Source organism: Geotrypetes seraphini, chromosome 1 (assembly GCF_902459505.1).
Source record: "Geotrypetes seraphini chromosome 1, aGeoSer1.1, whole genome shotgun sequence".
Classification (NCBI taxonomy): Eukaryota; Metazoa; Chordata; class Amphibia; order Gymnophiona; family Dermophiidae; genus Geotrypetes; species Geotrypetes seraphini.
Genome location: NC_047084.1, coordinates 225,296,105 through 225,316,882, shown reverse-complemented (window position 1 = coordinate 225,316,882; position 20,778 = coordinate 225,296,105). Strand labels below are relative to the sequence as shown.

Here is a 20,778-nt window from a genome sequence, read left to right as displayed (position 1 = left end):
TTTTGCTTGTAATAGCTCAAAGTATAAGAAAATTCTTTCTATGCTAGTGTGTTTGTTCCAGAAGTATGAATTCTATTACACTTTGAGTGATTTTTTGATTTGAGTAAGCTCTTGTGGCCGGCTTTGTTTTGCATGCTTTCAGGAGGAAGACCCTGTTGCGTGCCATCTTGAAATGGATTCCCAGGTATTCCAGGCACTGAGGATCAAGTAACCCTTCCTGAAGTTGACTACTCAGCCCAACATCAATATCTGGCCCAGTTGATCCACTGCTGTCATTCCCTCGTCCCTTGAGGGTGCTCTTATGAGCCAATAGTACAGTTAAGGATACATCTGAACTTCTGCCTTGCAGAGGTGCGCTGCCACCACAGCCATCAACTTGGTAAAGGTTTGTAGTGCTGTTGCTAGGACAAAGGGAAGAGCAGAGAAATCAAAATGCTTGTCCAGAATATGGAACCTCAAGAACTTTCTGTGAGCCAGAAATATGGGAATATGCAAGTATGCCTTTGTTAGATCCAGAGAGGCAAGGTATTCTGCTGTTGAAACTGAGGCAATTACTGACTGCACTGTTTCCATGTGGAAGCGGGGAATCCTGAGGGCTCCATTGACTGACTTTAGGATCAAGAATTGGTCTCCAGTCTTCTGAGTCTCTGTTGGGCATGATGAAGTATTGAGTATCTGCCCAAGTCTCATTCTCCCTGAGGTATGGGCTCTATGGCTCCTAGAGCAATGAGACACTGAACCTATCTCCCCAGTGAAGTTCCCCTTTTCCAGTTTCACTGCCAGAAAAATGGTAAAAAGGTCCAGGAGCAGTGATAGAATTCTAGCTTGTACACCTTCCGAATGACCTCCAGCACCTATACATCTGAAGAAATCTACGTCCAAGCCTGCCAGTTTTCTGCCAGCCTACCCCCTACCCACAAGGGAACGGCCGCTGAACTAGCATCATTGCTGTTTCTTGGAAGCAGCAGAAGAATGGGATCTGGACGCTGGTACTCCCAAAATCTTTGTCTCTTATCCTGAAATGTCCGCTGACTAGTAGAGGACGCTCCTGAATACTGGAGAAACCACCAGGAGCCATGAAAATTTCCCTTACCAAATTCCTTCACATTCTGGGGTCTGCTGTCTGGTAAGGATTTTGGCTTACGATCTACCACACTAGCCATGATTGTTCAAGCCCTTACCAAAGAGCAAGTGGCCTTGAAAGGAATTTGCTCAGGGTTGCCTTGAAGGTCGAGTATTCCACTTACTGCCTTTTCCAGAGCATTCTGCAGGCAGAGATGATAAGCCAAGACTTTGCTCAGGATCTTGAAAAGGTCATAAGAGCATCTGAAACATAATCAACTCCCTCTAAGAGGAAAAGAGGGTTAGCATTGCTGTTCAGATCCAGAGCCCGGCTTAGTTGAAAACAGCATGCCCGGGTAATATAAGATACCACTGCTTCCACTTTCAGTCCCAGCGTTAACAACCTCAAATTGTCTTTTGATGACAAAGTCTAACCTGTGTGTCCTTGAGGACTACTCTCTCTTCACTAGTTCGCATTGTAACCTGCACCACCAGCAAATCCATTTTAGGCATAGCAAACCTGCTGGAACTCAGCATCCATTGGGTAGAGCTTAGCCATGGACTTAGCTACCCCCAAGGGCTTCTTGGTAACATCTCTGTGATCTGTTAACATCTTAGTGATCTTTGGATGCGAAGGAAAACAGGTATTCTGTTCCTTAGTGCTGCTCATGAACGAGCACTGAGCCATGGAGGCTCGAGACAGCTCCAACTTTAATTACTGGAGCACCTCTACAATTAAACCTTCTAGGTTGGCGGGTTTAAACAACCTTCGCACCCTCAGGTCACCTCCAAGATCCTGCGCTGCCATCTGATCATGGTCAGCCCCACCTGGGATGATGAATCTCCAAGGCATGAACTCAACCTTCATCCTCCGAATCCACCAGAGCTTGGGTCCCCATGAACCCTGCGTAGCTCCTTTGGACGGACACTGAAAACCCTGGTGCTACCTCTGCTGAGATCCCCGCAGGGTTAGGTTGGCTTTTAAAACTTAAAAAGCTTCATACATCATATATATGAATTCAGGAGCAAACCACTACCCAGAATGTCTAGAGCAGGGGTGTCCAACCTTTTTGCTTCCCTGGGCCGCATTGGCCGAAAAAAATGTTTCTGGGGCCACACAAACGCGCAAACGCTGTAGCAAGACAGAGGAGGGAGCTGGCAAGATGGTAAACACCCGGGGGCAGCAGAGGAAAACACTGCATCACCCTTGACCGGGGCCGCACAAAATACTTCACGGGGGCCGCAGGTTGGACACCCCTGGTCTAGAGGGTTCTGGCTGAATCTCCCACACTGGCTTCTCTGGTGTCTGCCCACCAGCACATGGCTGTACTTCGCCAGGGACAACAGCTCCACTTTCTCTGGCTCCTGCCAGAATTTCTGGCCCTAAAACCACTGCAGCTGAGCACCTAAGCCACCAGAAACATAAGGGAAAGTGAAGCCCGTAGCTCCTGCCCACCTCATGCGCTGCACGGCATGTGGAACAATGACCCTCTTCAGACAAGCATCCGCTGCAAATCTGGCATGAATCTGAAGTATCTCCACCTGAGAAGTTCATCTATACTGTTTTCTGTCAAAAATAAAGGGTATCAAGGCATATGGAGGCTTTTAAAACAAAATCAGGATATCAAGATAGCTGTGATAATGTTCTGGCACCTAAAACGTCAAATGGGGAAAAAATACACTCAAAAAAATGCAGGGAAAGAGTTTTGGGAGGTGAAGGACCTGATCCCTAACCACAGAAAAAATGTCTTTTAAGGAATTACCCTCTCCCCTTAGGCTGCAATAGCTTTATTCACTGTGCCAGAGCTGCAAAGGGAAACCTCTGATTAGAAGGGAGAGAAGATTTCTGCCTCAGATAAGCCTGGAGTCCAAAAGATGGCTTGTTTCTTCGGACTGCCATTCAGTCCCTAATATGCTGGACCCTCAGACCCCCGCTGGAGCTGTGTGACTTTTTATTTTTTTTTGGGGGGGAGGGGGGGAATGCAGTCAGCCACAATCCTGGATAAAAATCGCCACAGGAACCAGTCTGCGCTCAAGCCCACTGTGAACAGAACAAGGGGTAAGCTGCTCAAGTCTACTGAGAACAAACCTGGGGCGAGATTGCTCCCAAGGGTACGGACTCTGAGCTCTGAGAACTACTGTTGCAGATTGGTCACACAGGAATCATGCGAGGCATGTGCCTGTTGGCTACAGACCTCAATTCTGCGAGTCTGTATCTTCTCACAGCCAGGGATGTCCTGGGGAGACTGGGATCCTCTACAGCACTGAAAGACTGCATATAATAAAAAACCCCAAAATAATAAAAATTAAATTCGAGCAGAAGACTCCCTACTCTTCGCTTGTAGAGAGTAAGACTGAGAGAATGGAGCTTATCTCAAAATGATGGAAGGTGGAGCATGAAACCCCCCACTGGGCTCTCTACAACCCTCATGGCTAATGAGGGTTTTTACCCGCTGGTCAAGACTATCAGTCCTATACAGACTCGGGCCTAGACCTGCCTAAAATAAAGCAGATTCTGTAACCGACATCCATGTTATAGATGCCAGTTACAGAACTGGGTTAATATAGATGCGGCTGCTATACTTATCATGGCAAGGGTAGGGATCTCTCTGCCACATTAAGTAAACGGCTGCCAGTCTTCCCCCCCCCCCGAACGATCACGGCAGGAGGATGCTCAACCCCTCCTGCCCGAAGACGACATACCCACCCCGATGATCGTGGAGGCATGAGAGCCCAACCCCTCTTGCCCAAAGGCGACCCTACCCCCTGATGTTTACCGAAGCAGGAGGGAGCCCAACTCCTCCTGCCAGAAGGCTTCCCACTCTACAGACTAGTGCTACCCGATTCACGATTTGAATCAGTTCACCGATTCACTTCAGGTGAATCGATTTGAATCGATTAAAAAAAAAAAAAAGTCAGTCAGTCTTCCGATTCAGTGACTGACCCTCCCCCCTTGCCCCCTAAAGCAGGATCAGCAGCGCTGCCTCCTGCTGGCTGGCCTCTGCCGCTCCTGCTTTAGAGGGCGAGGAGGGTGGGTCAGTTGTGAAGTGTTAGTATCCGACTTCCCTCCTGACGTCCAGCTTCCCGCTGATGTTACCCCCTGGCCTCCGAAGCAGTTGGCAAAGATCGCTTGCACCGTTAACCTCTCTGCATGCTGCTCATAAATGGTGCGTGGGAGGCCAGGGGACTGGTAGGAACCGAGAGCCACAGTCCATGAAGACTCGCTGCTTCAGAGGCTGAAGGCGGGGTCTTGGCCGCTATTTGACAGCCACTCTAGCCTTTGCCGAGAGGGCTGCTCGCTGGACCGAAGCGACCGGCTCTCTCTTCTTTTGCCTGCAGCGGCCTGTCAACTGGAGGGAACTTGATTTGCATTCAGATTCTGCCCGGGAGAGAGAGGGGTGAGTGATAACGCTGGTTCTCCCCTGACCCTCTCCAATGGTGTCCGACAGCAACACGGAGGAGTTCTATGATGCTGCTGAAGTTGTCAACATGGGCTCGTCCCCCGTGGCGTAAGTATACCGCTTTTGAAGTTTGATTGTGCCTATTTTTATTTGATATTCCGCCTGTCCTACGCAGCTATAGTAACTCTCTAAAGTAATTTCCCTCTCTCCCAGCGGACTCACTATCTAACTAAGGTATCTGGGGCAATGAAGTGTCATGCCCAGCTGAAGCTGCTTCCCTGCCTTTCAGCTCATTGCTTTTTTCCATCAGGTTTGCTTCTTAGGAGATGTATTATTTTTGCTGTGTTTATTAAAGGGAGGGAAATAGATAATTAAGGCCAGAAACTAAAGAGAAAAAAAATGTATATGGTATATGGCAAGAGAGGAATGGTAGGATCAGAGGAAGATCATTTTATTCTACTTTATTTTAATAGAAACAAACACACAGGCAAAAAAAATAATAATAATGTTTTTTTGCTGTAGCCTGGGACTGTCTGCAACTGCTTTAAAGGCTGCTTTCCTGCTACAGTTTCAGAATACAGCTTGTGCTCTTTACATTCATAGTACAGTATTCAAATTATAGTGGGTATAACAACCTGTAGCCATTCCTTACTGTAGTGCTTTGGCATCGGCGTTCTGGGGGGGGGGAGCAGTCCTTTGGGGTGGGGACAGGCAGGCCTTTAAGGGGGGGACAGGCCGTGGCACAGGCCGTCAAGGGGGGACAGGCAAGCAGGCCTTCAAGGGTGGAGTGCCCTGGTGTAGAAGTACACGGAGGGAGGGAGGGAGGGAAGGGGGGGTTCAAAGAGATGTGCATATGCCAGACTTTGGGGGGGGGGAAGAAATAATGGGTCTAAAAACAGAGGAGAGGGAGAGAGATGGTGGACAATGGGATTTAGGGAGGGAAGGAACAGAAAGGGAGAGAAGTTGGACACAAGGGATGGTGTGGAGGAGGGGATAGAGATACTGGATAGGAGGGTAGTTGGGAAAAGAAAGGGAGATATGGTGGTAGGGAAGGAGGGAAAGATGCTGGATTAAAGAGTAGTTGAGAAAAGGTGGATCTATGGATGGAGACGAAAATAAGGAAAGATGCCAGACCTCCAGGGAAGGGAAGGGAAATGGAATAGGGGGACAGAGATAGAAGATGGATGGTTAGCACGAAGAAAGAAGGAGACCCTGACAAGCAAGTTATCAGAAGACAATCAGAGCGAGCCTGGGACCAACAAGATTTGAATAATGACCAGACAACAAGAGGTAGAAAAACTAATTTTATTTTCTGTTTTGTGATTACAATACAAGAACATAAGAATTGCCGCTGCTGGGTCAGACTAGTGGTCCATCATGCCCAGCAGTCCGCTCACACGGCAGCCCTCTGGTCAAAGAGCAGCGCCCTAATTGAGACTAGCCCTACCAGCGTATGCTCTTGTTCACCAGGAACTTGTCTAACTTTGTCTTGAATCCCTGGAGGGTGTTTTCCCCCTAAGACAGACTCCGGAAAAGCGTTCCACTTTTCTACCACTCTCCCGTGAAGAAGAACTTCCTTATGTTCGTATGGAATCTATCCCTTTTCAACTTTAGAGTACGGTACTGGGGTTCAAGAAAGGATTGGACAATTTCCTGCTGGAAAAGGGGATAGAGGGGTATAGATAGAGGATTACTGCACAGGTCCTGGACCTGTTGGGCCGCCGCGTGAGAGGACTGCTGGGCACGATGGACCTCAGGTCTGACCCAGCAGAGGCATTGCTTATGTTCTCCCTACCTTGGAGAGGGTGAACAACCTGTCCTTATCTACTAAGCCTATCCCCTTCAGTACCTTGAATGTTTCGATCATGTCCCTTCTCAATCTCCTCTGTTCGAGGGAGAAGAGGCCCAGCTTCTCTAATCTTTCGCTGTATGGCAGCTCCTCCAACCCCTTAACCATCTTAGTCGCTCTACTCTGGACTCTTTCGAGTAGTACCGTGTCCTTCTTCATGTACGGCGACCACTGCTTTACGCAGTACTCCAGGTGAGGGCGCACCATGGCCCGGTACAGCGGCATGATAACCTTCTCTGATCTGTTCGTGATCCCCTTCTTTATCATTCCTAGCATTCTGTTCGCCCTTTTCGCCGCCGCCACACATTGTGTGGGCAGCTTCATCGATTTGTCAATCAGGTCTCTCCAAGTACCACCCCGGACATCCTGTATTCGTGCATGAAATTTTTTGTTACCAATATGAATCACTTTGCATTTATCCACGTTGAACCTAATCTGCCATGTCGATGCCCATTCCTCGAGCCTGATTTTGTCACATTGCAATTCTTCGCAATTCCCCTGCATCTTCACTACTCTGAATAGCTTCGTATTGTCCGAAAATTTAATCACCTCGATCGTCGTACCTATGTCCAGATCATTTATAAAGATGTTGAAAAGTACGGGTCCATGCACTGAGCCCTGCGGCACCCCAATAGTGACGCTTTTTCAGTATGAGTATTGTCCATTTACCCCCACTCTGTTTCCTATGCTCCAGCCAGTTTTTAATCCACGTGAGTATTTCACCCTTGATTCTATGGCTCCCAATTTTCCTAAGTAGTTGTTCATGCGGACCTTGTCGAACGCCTTTTGAATGTCCAGATATACAATGTCGACTGGGTTGCCCTTGTCTATCTGCCTGTTTACTCCCTTGAAGAAGTGCAGCAAGTTTGTCAACTAAGATCTGCCCTTGCTGAAACCGTGCTGGCTGGTCCTCATCAGACCGTGTCCGTCAAGGTGCTCAATGATGCGGTCCTTTATCAGCGCCTCTACCATCGCTGCAAACGAAGCGTCCTTTCTCTCCTCCCCCGAAAAATCTGGTCGCCATCGGGATGAGCCGTGAATGAACTGGAACTACTGTGCGCTCTGAAACAAGACCAACCTGCCACCTGTATCTTAAGGGAAGTCACTGTTAGGCCTTTTTCCAGACCAGCCTGCAAAAAAAGCCAAGACCACTGGGAGATTTCTGCAGAAATGAAAACTACAGGGGGCTCTGTATTCCTCAATTAAGTGGGAGGAACACTGGAGAGAAAAAATTGTGGATTTCTGCAAAGACTCAGTTCGCGGGCTGAGGTGAAACACCTTCAGTATTGATTCTGGAAAGGACGCAACAGAAAACAGACTTAACTTGTCTTTTTATCAAATGTATCATGGCTAAGTGTGAAAACATAAGTTATAGCTATAATACCAAGAAATTTGCTCCATTAAGCAAGAATAGCAAAGTTTAAGAAAAACAGAGCTTTATGTAATCAGTGACTTTGATGGACCCCAGAATGGGCTTAAAAAAATTTTTTTTGTAATTATCTTCTGATCAAGCACAATCAAATTCATGGGAAAAACTTCAATTCAGTTTTTCTTGACAATCCTAATTAAACAAGTTTGCTCATGGAAAGAAATGAGACTCTAGATACAAGAAAATAATAAGTACTGTATTTTTATGCAAATAAAGCGCATACATGTAAAACGCGCACACTCCTATAGCACGCGGGAACCAAGCATTTATGTAACAAAATTTCGGTATAGCGCGCCCATGCGTATACCGCGCATATTCCTCCCGCAGATTAACTCTATCGTAGCTGGGCAATTTGGAAGGAATAAAGGGATGTACTCTGGTCATCCAAAAAGTATTCTGAACACTGCTATAAATAAAAAGAAGTTCGTACGCTGAAGCCCTGCTAAGCCTTAGTTTACCTAAGTTTAACTGGAATTAATTACAAAGCATCATTCAAGAATCACAACCAAAATCTGAAATAGTATGAAAATTCCCTTGATACCTGAACCACTTGTAATTCATCACTTTCAAACTGCCTCCAATGGTTTAGGTCAGAGATCGGCAACCTGCGGCTCTTTGACTGTGTGGCTGCAGCTCTTCTCTTGCTTAATCGGTTTAGTGGCAGCGAGTCCTACAGCTGCCTGCCGCTAACCCGGAATAAGGGCCGGCATTAGGGGAGGACAAACAGGGCAACTGCCCTGGGCCCCACAGCTCAGGGAGGACTCCTGTGGACCGGCATGCCTTCACCCCTCTTTTGGTGCTGGTCTGACATCACCCTTGCCTTCCTTGTCCCACTAACTGACTGCAGCAGTGATTCTGAAGTGCTGCCTGTGGCCTCCTTCCTGCTTTCCTTCTGCCGCAGTCCGCCCAAGAATAAAAGGAAAGTTGCATCATTGGGGGTGCAATGCGGCAGAGGAGGTCACAAGCAGCACTTCAGAATTGCTGCCACGGTTAGTTTCTCAGCAGGATGGGGAAGGCGACCCAAAAAAGGGGGAAGGCATGATGACTCAACGAAGCCCTTTGGACCATGTTTGTAAAATCTTGTATAACGCGCTCAAGGATATAACGCGCAAGCTTATACTGTGTTTGTAAAATCTTGTATAACGCGCGCGTTATATGCGTGAAAATACGGTAGATGCCTGCTCTTTTCATTGTAAGATCCAGCAAATGCTGATATAAGCCTCCAAGTTAGATTTCATCGAGTATTACTTCCTCTTTCAGAGACTACAAGTGAATCTAGGTATTTCAAATCATTTGTTCCACAGAAAAACTGGAGCAAACAGGTTAGGAAAATAAAACAAAGCTAATATGATATATTTACCAAAGTGACACCCTTGATCATATTTTGCACATGGCTGCAAATCGTACGGACTGTGGCCAACTCCTTCCTATTACCCCACCATTTATCCACACGGAGCTGGAAAACAAAGAAAAGCCATCAAGTTTGCAATCAAAGTAGTCTAATTATATTCAGAGGTAAGCAGTATTAAGACATCTAATACAATAAAGCCCTAAGCTCGCATGCGCACTCCCACCTCCGTGCTCCCATCTTCCGTGCGCTGTAGGGCACCACAGGTAGGAGTGTGCATGCGTGAGAATCCCCCCGAGGGGATTTCGGCCGCAGCGGCTGCGCAGTATTCCCAACTTTCACCCCGTTTGCAGCCACCCTTCTAGGACCAGCCTAAAGGTATCTGATCCCACACCCAGGGATAGCGCCAGCCTCTTCCTTTTCTTATTCTCTCCTTCAAGATCAACCATCAACCACTACCTTACCCCCCCCCCCCACACACACACGTATCAAGCATATCTCCTTCTTCACCCTTTTCATCGTGGCACGATTTGGGATGCAGCACTGGCATGGCAGAACACCATCTCTAAACAAAACTCAACATAGCTGGCATGGGACCTTGCACATGTTCGATGCTGTTACAGGGAAGTGGAGGGGGAGGGAATGCTGCTGCTGCTGCACAGGGAGCAGGGAGAGAGACAGAAAGACAGACAGCAGGGGGGAGAGACAAAGAAAGATAGACAGCGGGAGGGAGACAGACAGAAAGAAAGGAAGAAAGACACAGGGGCATGAAGAGAGACAGAAAGACAGACAGACAAGAGGGACAGGGAGAGAGACAGACAGAAAGACAGAGAGACAGAAAGACAGACAGACATATATTCTAGCACCCGTTAATGTAACGGGCTTAAAGACTAGTTAGAAATAAGTACAAGCAGTTTACTCACATTAGTACCTTATACCACTCTCTCCCATGGACCAGCATTTCTCCCACTCTCTTCCCTCATTCCCATTACCAGGCATCTCTCCAACATCTCCCTCCATCTCCTGTGCATCTCTCCATCCCGCTCATCCACCCCCTTGTCCAACATCTCTCTCCCTCCCTTGAATTCCTCTCCCTCCCTTCCATTGCCATATATGTTTCTCTCCCATTGTCCATCTCTCTCTCTCTCCCTGCCTTATGCCCTGGGTCAAACCTCTCTACTCCCTTCCATGCAGAATCCCTCTCTCCCCTCCATTATCACGTGCAACATTTTATTCCTCTCTCCTCATGCATTATCTCTCCCTCCCTTCTACCTTATGCACAGCATTACTCTCTGCCACTTCTCCATGCATGTCCCTCTATGCCACAATATACCAATTTTTCAGAGCCAGAATCATCATGCTCCTGTCCCCCACCTCTTCTTTTAAGGCTATGGTACCAAGTGTATTTTGGTTTCCAACCTCCAATGCCACATTATTATTATTACAAAAAGTGTACATCATCTCTCCTTGGCCTCCAGAATCTACTGACCTTCCTACGCTTCTTTCCCAGAAGGCTGAGCTCCACATTGATGTGATTAAAGTCTCTGCGCAACGTTCCCCTTGGACCCTTCACAATAACGGTGCGGCCCTTCAAGGTTATATCAACTGAAAATTAAAACAGACAACCAAAAAGTTTAACATAAAAACAAAAGGAACAAACCTGTCTGAACTTCAAATTATTCACATCATAAAGCAAAATTCTATATTCAAAAAAGCACTTACCCTTGTCGGGAATGTCAACAATCTGGTTGCTGAGAATGGTCTTCATTCTGAAATTAAAAATTTAGAATTAAATCAAAGTACACTCACTCAGCATCCTCATTGTAGGAAAGTCCATAAAACTCCAGGCGCACTTTGAACATCAATTGAGGAATAGTACGTACTAATTCTGAACCAACTAATAAATTGCAAGCGTACAAAGGCCTCCGCAGCAAAGTTAAAGGGCGTGTTGATTTAGTTAACACCTTTTTCAGTTGTAGTCAAGGTGAGTTTAACCATTCAACTAAAATAGGTATCTTTTTGTGTCCGGAAATTGCCCAAGATCTCAAGGAACAGCAGTGGGATTTGGACCTGCGTAATTCTCAGCCAACTGCTCCAAAAATTAGCTTACTCCCTCGCACTAAGGATAGACTCTTGAAACCATCTATCAGAGAAGCGTTACCTCTCGTATTTACCCCAAAAGATGTTCGCAGACAGGCAGAACTAACAGCCCAGATCACATACAGGCCGCAACGGGGGAGGAGCTCCACCTGAAAGCACAGTAACCCCAAATGCAAGCCTCAACAACTCACTAAAACTTCCTAGAGCGACATATCCTTCTGCAAAGACCAACTAATGTTTTATCCCTGAGGATGAAAGTGGATTATTAACAGCCAGAGCCAAGACTACAACTCCTCACCTCGCAATAAACGGAGGAAAAGAAAAACGTCATACGTCATCACGTTATTGTAGCCCCCGGCTCTGTGACGTTATCCACACGTCGCCCTACAGATTCTTGGGAACGTAAGGCAAAATAATCGAACCTTAACCCTGTCCAGTTTCAGAAACCAACCTCCAGTTTCGTCCACCCCCACCGCAAAATTAAAATAATGTAGTAATAGTAATAATAATATTATTGGCTATTTTTTGTACTAGCTCTGTCGTTCATTTCTAGTACCGTTGAGTGTTTGTTCCACGCCAGGTCGTGCAGCGGAGAATCGAGTAGTGGACGATGGCGGTTATAGTGCGGTGGGTTGGTACGCGCTGGTCCCGTGCCCTGGGTCCTAGAACTTCTCTGGTAGGTATAAGGAGGGCCTTACCACAAACCATTAATTCATTTTTCGTTCCGATTTTCTTTAGGAAAAGCGTTATGATAATCAAAATTGTTAATCCATAATAAGACAAGTAGGACTGGATTGGCCTGTTCGTTTTGTTATAAAGTCCTCTCTGGGTTGTGTTATAGTCCTGAACTGGTGTTTATCTTGAAGAAAGGGGTTAGGTGAGTAAATAGGAGTGGAGGTGGTCACATTGTAATTGGGACCTTGATACTATAATTGTCCATAGGGAGTCAATGAAGTAAGATGCGCTGCCTTTTAGTGCAGTGTTTTAATTTTGATTTTTCCACTCTAATATATCTAGTGGTGTGCAAAAGTATGGAGTCACTTGTGAATTTTGAATTCTTTCAACCTTTTAATTTTATTTTGTAACCCAATAGATTTTGTCTGTGTACCATATTATACAGGATACATTTAGCTATTAGAATCAACTTTTTATTCTAGCTTGGCCTTAAGTTTCTGAGCTTATTAGTTAAAGTTGCCATGTTAATTGATTTTCTGTGTAGATCGAGTAATGTACTTTGCTGGCCAAAATAGTACCCACAAGCGTCATCTATCCTTCATATTCATCAGTGATGGCTTAGTATTTGGTGGAGTCTTTTCAACCAATAGGGTCACATTCTTGGATTGTAGTGTCTGTTTTGTTCCAGAATTTGGAGGGGTCAATATAGGTATGTGATTTGTAGATTAAGCTTTGGGATTTTGGTTTGGTTTTGCCTTTGTCCCAGTTGATATTGAAGGTGTTTGTGTAATGGTCTGAACTAGTGCTGCCTGATTCAGGAAAAAAAATTTCGATTCGATTAACCCTACTGAATTGGTTTTTCAATTCGATTCGATTTTCCTGCCCAATTGGGTGTTTTTTTTTTTCAAACATCCTGGTGGGTTTATTTTCTAGCCTCTTCACACCCTTTGCCTTCTCCTAACCACACAGGCGCTGTGGTATAAACAAAATAAACCAACAAAAAAGACTTTTCCTCTCTCTGTTAAATCCTAGCTCATGTTTGTGGTCTAACACCAGCTCTGGCAGGATACACGTTTCAAACTTTCTCATCTTTCGGAAGTAATAAGCCTGGCAGGTAACAGCTCTCTCAGCCTCGGAGCACCTCATTGGCCTATATCTGCTGCCCCTTACCCCCTGCACCAGAGAAAAACATGTACTGCACCCGTACTTACTTCGGGCCTTCTTCGCTGCTGGGTCCTGCCTTCGTGAAAAAAAGAAAATAGGCAGGACCCGGCAGCGAAGAAGGCCTGAAGCAAGCAGGAGCAGCAAGTTGTAAGCTTCCCTCCGTTGCTGACCTATGGAAGATAGGTCAGCGATGGAGGGAAGCTTGCAACTCTGCCAGTGGGAGGGATGGGAACAGAAATGCTGCTGCTGCACCCAAGGGGGGGAGGGGGGAGAGAAATGCTGCTACTGCACCCAATTGGGGGGAGGGGGAAGAGAAGTGCTGCTGCACCTAATTGGGGAGGGGTTAGTGGAAGAGAAGTGCTGCTGCTGCACCCAATTAGGGAGGGAATAGAGGAAGAGAAGTGCTGCTGCACCCAATTGGGGAGAGAGGGGGGAGAAGGAAGACCAGGGAAGGGAAAGGAAAGAGATGCCAAGACCCTGGAGGGGGGAGAGATGTCAGGGTATATGGGGAGAAGGGAAGGAGACAGATGCCAGACCAGGAGGAAGGAAGGAGAGAAAGGAAGAAGAAATGCCAGATAATGGAGTGGGAAGGGGAGATGGAAGGAGAGGCGAGAGATGCCAGGGCATGGGGGGAGGGAAGGGAAGGAGATAGAGATGCCAGACCATGAGGTGGAGTAGTAAGGAAGGAAGGAAAGGAGAAGAGAGAGATGCCAGAGCATAGGGGAGGGGGTGAAGACAAAAAATGGAGAGGGGGTGAAGCTGAAATGAATCGTGCACAAAGGAGAGAAAGGGCAGAGGATATACAGTTTATTGAAAGGACATAGAAAGAGGGAAGATGCCATATGGAACAGAGAGAGGGTGAACACTGGATGGAAAGGGCAGAGAGGGTGGACAGTGGATGCAAGGGGCAGAGAGAGGGTGGACAGTAGATGGAAGGGGTAGAGAGAGGGCAGAGACTGGATGGAAGGGACAAAGAGAGAGGACAGATGTTGCATGGAAAGGAGCGAGGACAAATTCTGAATAGAAAGAAGAGAGTGAAGAGAAGATGATTAAAGCAGAAATGACAAAAGGTAGAAAAACTTTTTGTTGTTGTTGCTTTACATAGAATCAAGTAGTATTGTAACTGTATTGATTAAAGTTTATAAATAGGAAATGGAAATAAGGCAATATTTTTGGGACTAAACCCAGGATACCATAGCAGCAGTATACTGTACTGCCTTGAAGAAAGATTTGACCTCTGAAAGCTAATTGAAAATGGATTAGTCCAATAAAATGGTATTTTCTTATTTCTCATTATTTGTGTTATTTCTATTTGTTAATTTGTAAAGTGGTGATTGTTATGTAGCAGAATTTTTTAAATTTACATGTACTGTCTTTATATTTTGCACAGTATTGGAGGATGTGCCACTGTTTCTGTGGTGTTGCATTGTATGCAAAGTCTGGTTTCTTGGTTCAGTTTAACTTTTGTCTACATATTTCTATTTTTAGTTTGTGATTATTCCATATTGGGCGAGAGTGTATCTATGTTCTGTGTATATGAAAAGGACATGACTTTCTGTTAGCATTGACTGTACAGGATCTGGCTTGTTTAGTTTTACAGTCGTGTCTTGGTGTTCTAGTGCTCACTGCAGTGTTTAAGATGCTGCCTTTTCCTGGTGCACCCTTGTTGTGTGATTCATGGATTATTACTAAAAATATCTTTTTTATATAGAGGAAGGGGTTGTTAAAATATGATCAGCACTGGCTGTCATATTTACTAGGTACGCCACTGGATTTAATGACCCTATTCTAACTTTACTGTTGACATAGGTGTTGCCCCCCACCCACAGACACACTATAAAGAATTAAATGATAGTTGTATTAACATCAAGCAGCTTTCAAATGACATTATAAGCAAATAAAAATAAAATATTTTTAATACATTGCTAATTATTACCTGCATCTTTATCTAAACTGTTTTGCCCTAGCTCTCACTATGATCTTTATCTGCTACGTTTTTATTTTGCTATAGTGCAATCACACAGGTCTCCTTCAAGGCTCAATAACCCCTCTCCATAAATTATATGGAAGAGGTCTGGAAGTGGGGATCGCATCTATTTCATATTCTCGGTAAGACTTCAGGAAGGAACCTAGTGATCAAAACATTATTAGAGGTGATGTAGAGCCATTTCTTTTATGACTGGATGAGCTATATTTATCTTTTTTTTTTGTTGGTTAAATTCACGCAGAAATAAATGGCTAGATTGAACCTAATGACTTAATTAACGCATTTCCCTTTTTTAAACCTCTATACCAGGGGTCTCAAAGTCCCTCCTCGAGGGCCGCAATCCAGTCGGGTTTTCAGGATTTCCCCAATGAATATGCATGAGATCTATTTGCATGCACTGCTTTCAATGCATATTCATTGGGGAAATCCTGAAAACCCGACTGGATTGCGGCCCTCGAGGAGGGACTTTGAGACCCCTGCTCTATACCATTTGAAAGAGGGCGCATATCTAATTATTCACTTCTAGAATTGAGTATTTCTTAAATTTAGTAAAAATATCTTGGCACAAGTGTCAAACCTTAAAAAAGGAAGTCATATTGAGCATTGGAAAATAATAATAATTAACTAATAAAAATAGTAACATTTAATTTTCCCCACCACCAAATTTCCCCGTCCTGCCCCACCCGGCTACTTTTTCATGCCACCCAGCTGGAAGAAATTTCAGGGGAGAACACTGCAGTAGGATAGTTTGTGTTTGTGGTATAATTTTCATTGTGAAAGATAGGAGGTAGGGGGTTAGTGGGAGTGAGGTTGTAGGTGATTTCCTGGGGGTTAGATAGTTGATCTTTCTCTAGGTGTTTGTTGGTGGCAAGTGATTGGGATTTCAGTGTGATTGTGTGTGTGGTTGGAGCTGACAAAGGGTCCGGTTGATCTGGAGTAGGCAAGGTTAAGGCATCTGCGTTTCTGTGGGGCAAAGTTTGGCCCAGGGTAGAGGGGACAAATGGAAGACTTCTTCCTCCTTTTTTTTCTTGTTGAGGTGATGGAATTGTGTTCGTCGGTCTCTACTGGGGCTGATGAGTAGTCGGATGTTCAGGGGTGTCGCTGTGGGGCTTTGTCGGGTGGGTAGAGACTGTGTCTTTGTACAGGTTGTACAGTGAGTAGTTGGTGTGCCGAATGGCTGCATGCCATTAGTTGCTGAGCTTTTTAACTGGCTCAACGGCTGGAGTGTTGGTGAGGGGCGGAGTGCTCTCCCATGCCCTAGGTCAGTGATGGCTAACCTTTTTGAGCCCGAGTGCCCAAACTGCCGCACAAAACCAAAGAATTTCCTCAAAGTGCCAGCATGTCAATTAAACCTTAATAACAAGATTTTAGTATCTAAAAACTCTTTATAAAGTTGCCTGAACTATGTAACATCATTTTTAAAGGTTGGAATCTTTGTATTGTCAGAGAATCAATTTGATTCACAATCCTTTGGTTTTCATTTCAATTTATTGGCAATTTATAATGTTTTAATGATTTCATTCAATTTAATGAATTTAGGAAGAATTTGATTCAGTTACACAATATATTTTAAATGTATTATTCACATAACATGTCAAATGTATCCTGAGTAAAAAAAAAGATAAACTTCTTAAAACTGTTAACTGTGTCAAGACTCGGTGTGTATTCCCAAAGAGTCTATACATGTTTTTTTGTAAAATTTACAATCAAATTAGAAAATAGTTAAATCATTACATTTCTAATAATATGATGTAAAGAAAACAAAAGAGCTTTCAATTAAACCAACCGTTTTTATTGGAAATTCCAGATTGGAATACAACAGGGCCTTTTTTAAATAACATCTTTAAATAATATTTAAATAACTTAGAAAGTGTCTTAACTGCAAACTGAAAACACTGCTTCATGTAAACATATGCATTGGGCATGCTCTGAAAAAAATTAATGTGATTTTTGTTGTTGCATGCATGCTGATAACTTGTCAATCCTTGGCTCATAGTGCGTTAATTTCAGAGCAACACATGCAGCACTCATGTCATCCATTAATCTGTTTCTAGCATCAGATTTTATATGATTCAAAGCCGAAAACAGCTGCTCACAAGCATAGGATGACCCAAACAAAGTAAGAAAAGCAATCCCAAGTGCTTTCATGGACTTAAAATTGTCTGGCAGAGAATTCCACGCTTTTAGGATTTCATTTTCAGAACTGCTAGCAGTGATTTCATTTGTCACCCTTTCACACTCAATACGTTCAAGAGCCGCACGCAGGTCATTGAATTTACTTTTCCAGATAGAGCTTTCTTGAAATTCCAGTAGCTCCATTTCCAAATTTTGAATATCCAACCACTGTAAGCAGGAAAGATCAAGATCTTCAAATGTGGACTTTTCTGGGGAAGTTATAAATGAAAGGGTTGTCTCCATCTTACGGAACTGAGAAAATCTTTTACTAAAATTCTCCTTTGCTTCGGCTACAATGGTGGAATATGCTTTGTGGATTTCCTGGTGTTTTTTATGACTGTCCACAAATGTTGTAGAATTATCCAAATGTATTTTTAGGTTGGGAAAATATTTTAGCTGTCCACTCTCAAGGTCTTTTTCAAAAACATGCAATTTTCTCTCAAAAGCTTTGATGTCACTAAACATGCTTTCTGCTGTTTTTCCCATGCCTTGTAATTTTTTGTTTAGTACATTAAAGTGGTTAGTAAAATCTGTAAAGAACATGAGGTTGGTAAGCCAGGCCATGTTGGTGAATTGAGGATAGTCTTCCCCCTTTTCGTTCATAAATAGCCTAACTTCTTCCAAGCAGGCCACAAATCTCTCTAACACTCGTCCTCTGCTCAGCCACCGGACATTATTGTACATCAGTAAAGTGTTATATTGTGCCTGAACCTCATCAAGAAGGGCTTGAAATTGTCGAAAATTAAGAGCACGCGCCATGATGAAGTTCACCTTTTTTGTTACATCTTTGAGGACATCGTCAAGTTTTTTGCTGCTTTCTTTGGCGCAGAGAGCCTCTTGATGTATTATGCAGTGAAATTGAATCAGTGGATGTTTTGCTTCCTTAGCAAAGAAATGAATGAATCCTGATGTTGTCCCCACCATGCTAGGTGCTCCATCGCTAGTAACTGAAACCACTTTTTCTGGACTTATGTCTAGTGATGAAAAAGCCTCCATCACAGCATTGTGGATATCTATCACTTGTGTTCTTCCAGGCAAAGACAGCAGTTTTACCAGCTCTTCTCTCATGATGTCACCAGTAGCATAACGCAAAATGAGCGCTAGTCTTGCATGGTTAGTAATATCTGTACTTTCATCCAAGCACATGGAGTAGAAGGGTGCTTTTTGTAAGTCGCAAGTAAGCTGTTGACTAACATCAGCAGCCATTCGCAGAACCCTATCTTTTGCAGTATTTCTGCTTAGCGGCATCTCAGAGATGCGCTGCACAATTTTATCCTTGTTTTGGAAATCATGGAAGAGTGAATTACTCCCAGCCAAAATTGCCTTTTTGATAAAATCTCCATCAGAGAGGGGCTTACCATGTTTTGCCATGCACAGTGAAATTTGAAAGCTGGCAACTGTAAGATGATTAGTTTTTGAAAGATAGTTGCTAAACTAAGAGACTGGGAGTGATATTTCTTTAATTTTCCTACAAGGAACTCTTTTCTTTGAGCTAAACCAAGTTCAGCAACACTGTTATGGTTGGTCTCAAAGTGACACTTGACACTTTCATTACACATAATACACAATCCTTTCCCACTGCGTTCAATCACTCCATATGTCTCTGTCCAGGCCTCTTGGAATGGTCTTCCACTATCTGTTTTTGCTTTTTTTGCTGTACTCATTTTCTTTGTTCAAGACTTCAAGTCTACAAAAAGATAAAATTTGTATAATAAAAAAAATCTAATGAAGTGCTGTATACAAATCCGTCCCCATAAAAAAATATGTGATTGGGGAATTTTACTAATTGTAGACATCCGTTTTGGTCAAAAAATATACTGTCCGGGTGAAAACCGGACTTGTGCAACCTGAGTGTATGGGATAAGGACTTTTATTTTTCATTATTGGAGCCTTTGTTATTTTATTATGATGTTTACAAAAGCACTGTGAAGGGCCACATATACACTTTACTGTTTTTTGCTATATTGAGTTTTCCATAAGGTACAGCGCAGAGGATTAGTGTGTTGGTTGTTCACAGAGAGCCCAGCCCTCCTCTCAGCTTACTGAACTTCTCTATGCAATCATCATAAGCAGCTTTTTTATTTCCTCGAATTTAGCATGTCCCCCATGGAAGATACAGAGGTTTTTACAGAGGAGCACATTATTAGACACATTAACATCCCCCCATATCCTCACCTCTCTAGCATGGGAGCACAAGGAACTGTTCCTGATTACAGATGTCACATGTGGAGTCACACTACAGCCTCACTGAGTTCCTGTGACAGACTCGGTGTGAAGCTTCTCTTCCTCCCCCCACTTCCCCCTCACACACTGCCTGGCTCATAGGATACTAAGGGGAAGACAGGCAGACTAAATATCTACTCACAGGACTGCAGCCAGCTCAGGAGGATGGGCCGCGGCCCACCGGGACAATGCCCGGTCCTCCCAATGGCCAGTCCGGCCCTGTTGCCAGGTGAGCTGCAAAGCAGACACCGGCACACTCGCCTCCCGCTGTGCCGCATATCTTAATTGCGGACTAGAGAGTTGCGCGGGGACAGAAATCCCACCCGTCCCCGCCAAAGTCTCACCCGTCCCCATGAGGAATCCCTCCGTCCCCACCCGTCCCCGTGAGGAATGTCCTCTGACCCCGCCCATCCCCGTGAGGAATCCCCTCCGTCCCTGCCCGTCCCTATAAACTTCAGAAATAGTTATTTCATTTAATTATGCTACTGAATTAAAGGCTCTGGTAGAAACCCATTTACAAATAAGCAAAAAGACTTTATTAATTTGGAAATATTAATTGGGAAGAATACACACTTTGTAAACGGGTTTCTACCAGAGCCTCTTTTGTTTATAAATTTTTATCAACACAACTAATATACTACTTTATCCTGAAGCAAAAAAAAAGAAATAGAATTCTTTTCCTACCTTTGTTGCCTGGTTTCTGCTTTCCTCATGTTCTCATTCAGTTCCTTCCATCCACTGTCTCTCTTCCTTCTGCGTCTTCCATTTGCTCTGTTACTGTGCCTCTCCCTTTCTCCCCCCTTCCAAATTGGTCTGGCACCCATCTTCTTCCCTCCGCTCCCCCCATAGTCTGGCATCTCTGTCTTCTTCCCTGCCAGCGTCTTCTCCCCACTCTCTCTTCCCCATTTCCTTTCAGCGTCCTTCTCCCCCCCATCTTCCCCATGTCCTGTCAGCGTCCTTCTCCCCCCTCTGTCTTCCCCATGGCCTTTCAGCGTCCTTCTCCACCCCCACCGTCTTCCCCATGGCCTTTCAGCATCCTTCTCCACACCCCCATCTTCCCCATGTCCTTTCAGCGTCCTTCTCCACCCCTTTGTCTTCCCCATGTGCTTTCAGCGTCCTTCTCCCCCCCCCCGTCTTCCCCATGTCCTGTCAATGTCCTTCTCCCCTTCTGTCTTCCACAAATGCTTTCAGTGTCCTTCCCCCCCACCCCATCTTCCCCATGGCCTTTCAGCGTCCTTCTCCACCCCTTTGTCGTCCCCAGTGCTTTCAGCATCCTTCTCCCCCCTCTTTCTCTCCCGCCCCGGGTGCAGCACAGCCGGCCAGGTCCCCTTACTTTTGTGGTGCTTCCCCGACCTACACACCGAA

General features: G+C 44.8%; 2 protein-coding genes across 2 annotated transcripts in view; one reads left to right on the top strand and one right to left on the bottom strand.

Moving 5' to 3' along the window:
* Nucleotides 1–11,512, bottom strand: part of RPL9 (ribosomal protein L9) — a 49,520-nt gene extending 38,008 nt beyond the window's left edge. The window contains exons 1-4 of the mRNA XM_033947357.1: nt 11,488–11,512; nt 10,812–10,858; nt 10,579–10,694; nt 9,102–9,197 (exon numbers count right to left, since the gene is read on the bottom strand). Of these exons, the coding sequence (XP_033803248.1) occupies nt 9,102–9,197; nt 10,579–10,694; nt 10,812–10,857 (258 nt within the window). The 5' untranslated portion in view covers nt 10,858; nt 11,488–11,512. The remainder of the gene's footprint in view (nt 1–9,101; nt 9,198–10,578; nt 10,695–10,811; nt 10,859–11,487) is intronic.
* Nucleotides 11,513–11,585: 73 nt separating this feature from the next.
* The window catches only part of LIAS (lipoic acid synthetase), a 124,200-nt gene continuing 115,007 nt past the window's right edge, over nt 11,586–20,778 (top strand). Inside the window, exon 1 of the mRNA XM_033947356.1 lies at nt 11,586–11,865. Within this exon, the coding sequence (XP_033803247.1) occupies nt 11,800–11,865 (66 nt within the window). The 5' untranslated portion in view covers nt 11,586–11,799. The remainder of the gene's footprint in view (nt 11,866–20,778) is intronic.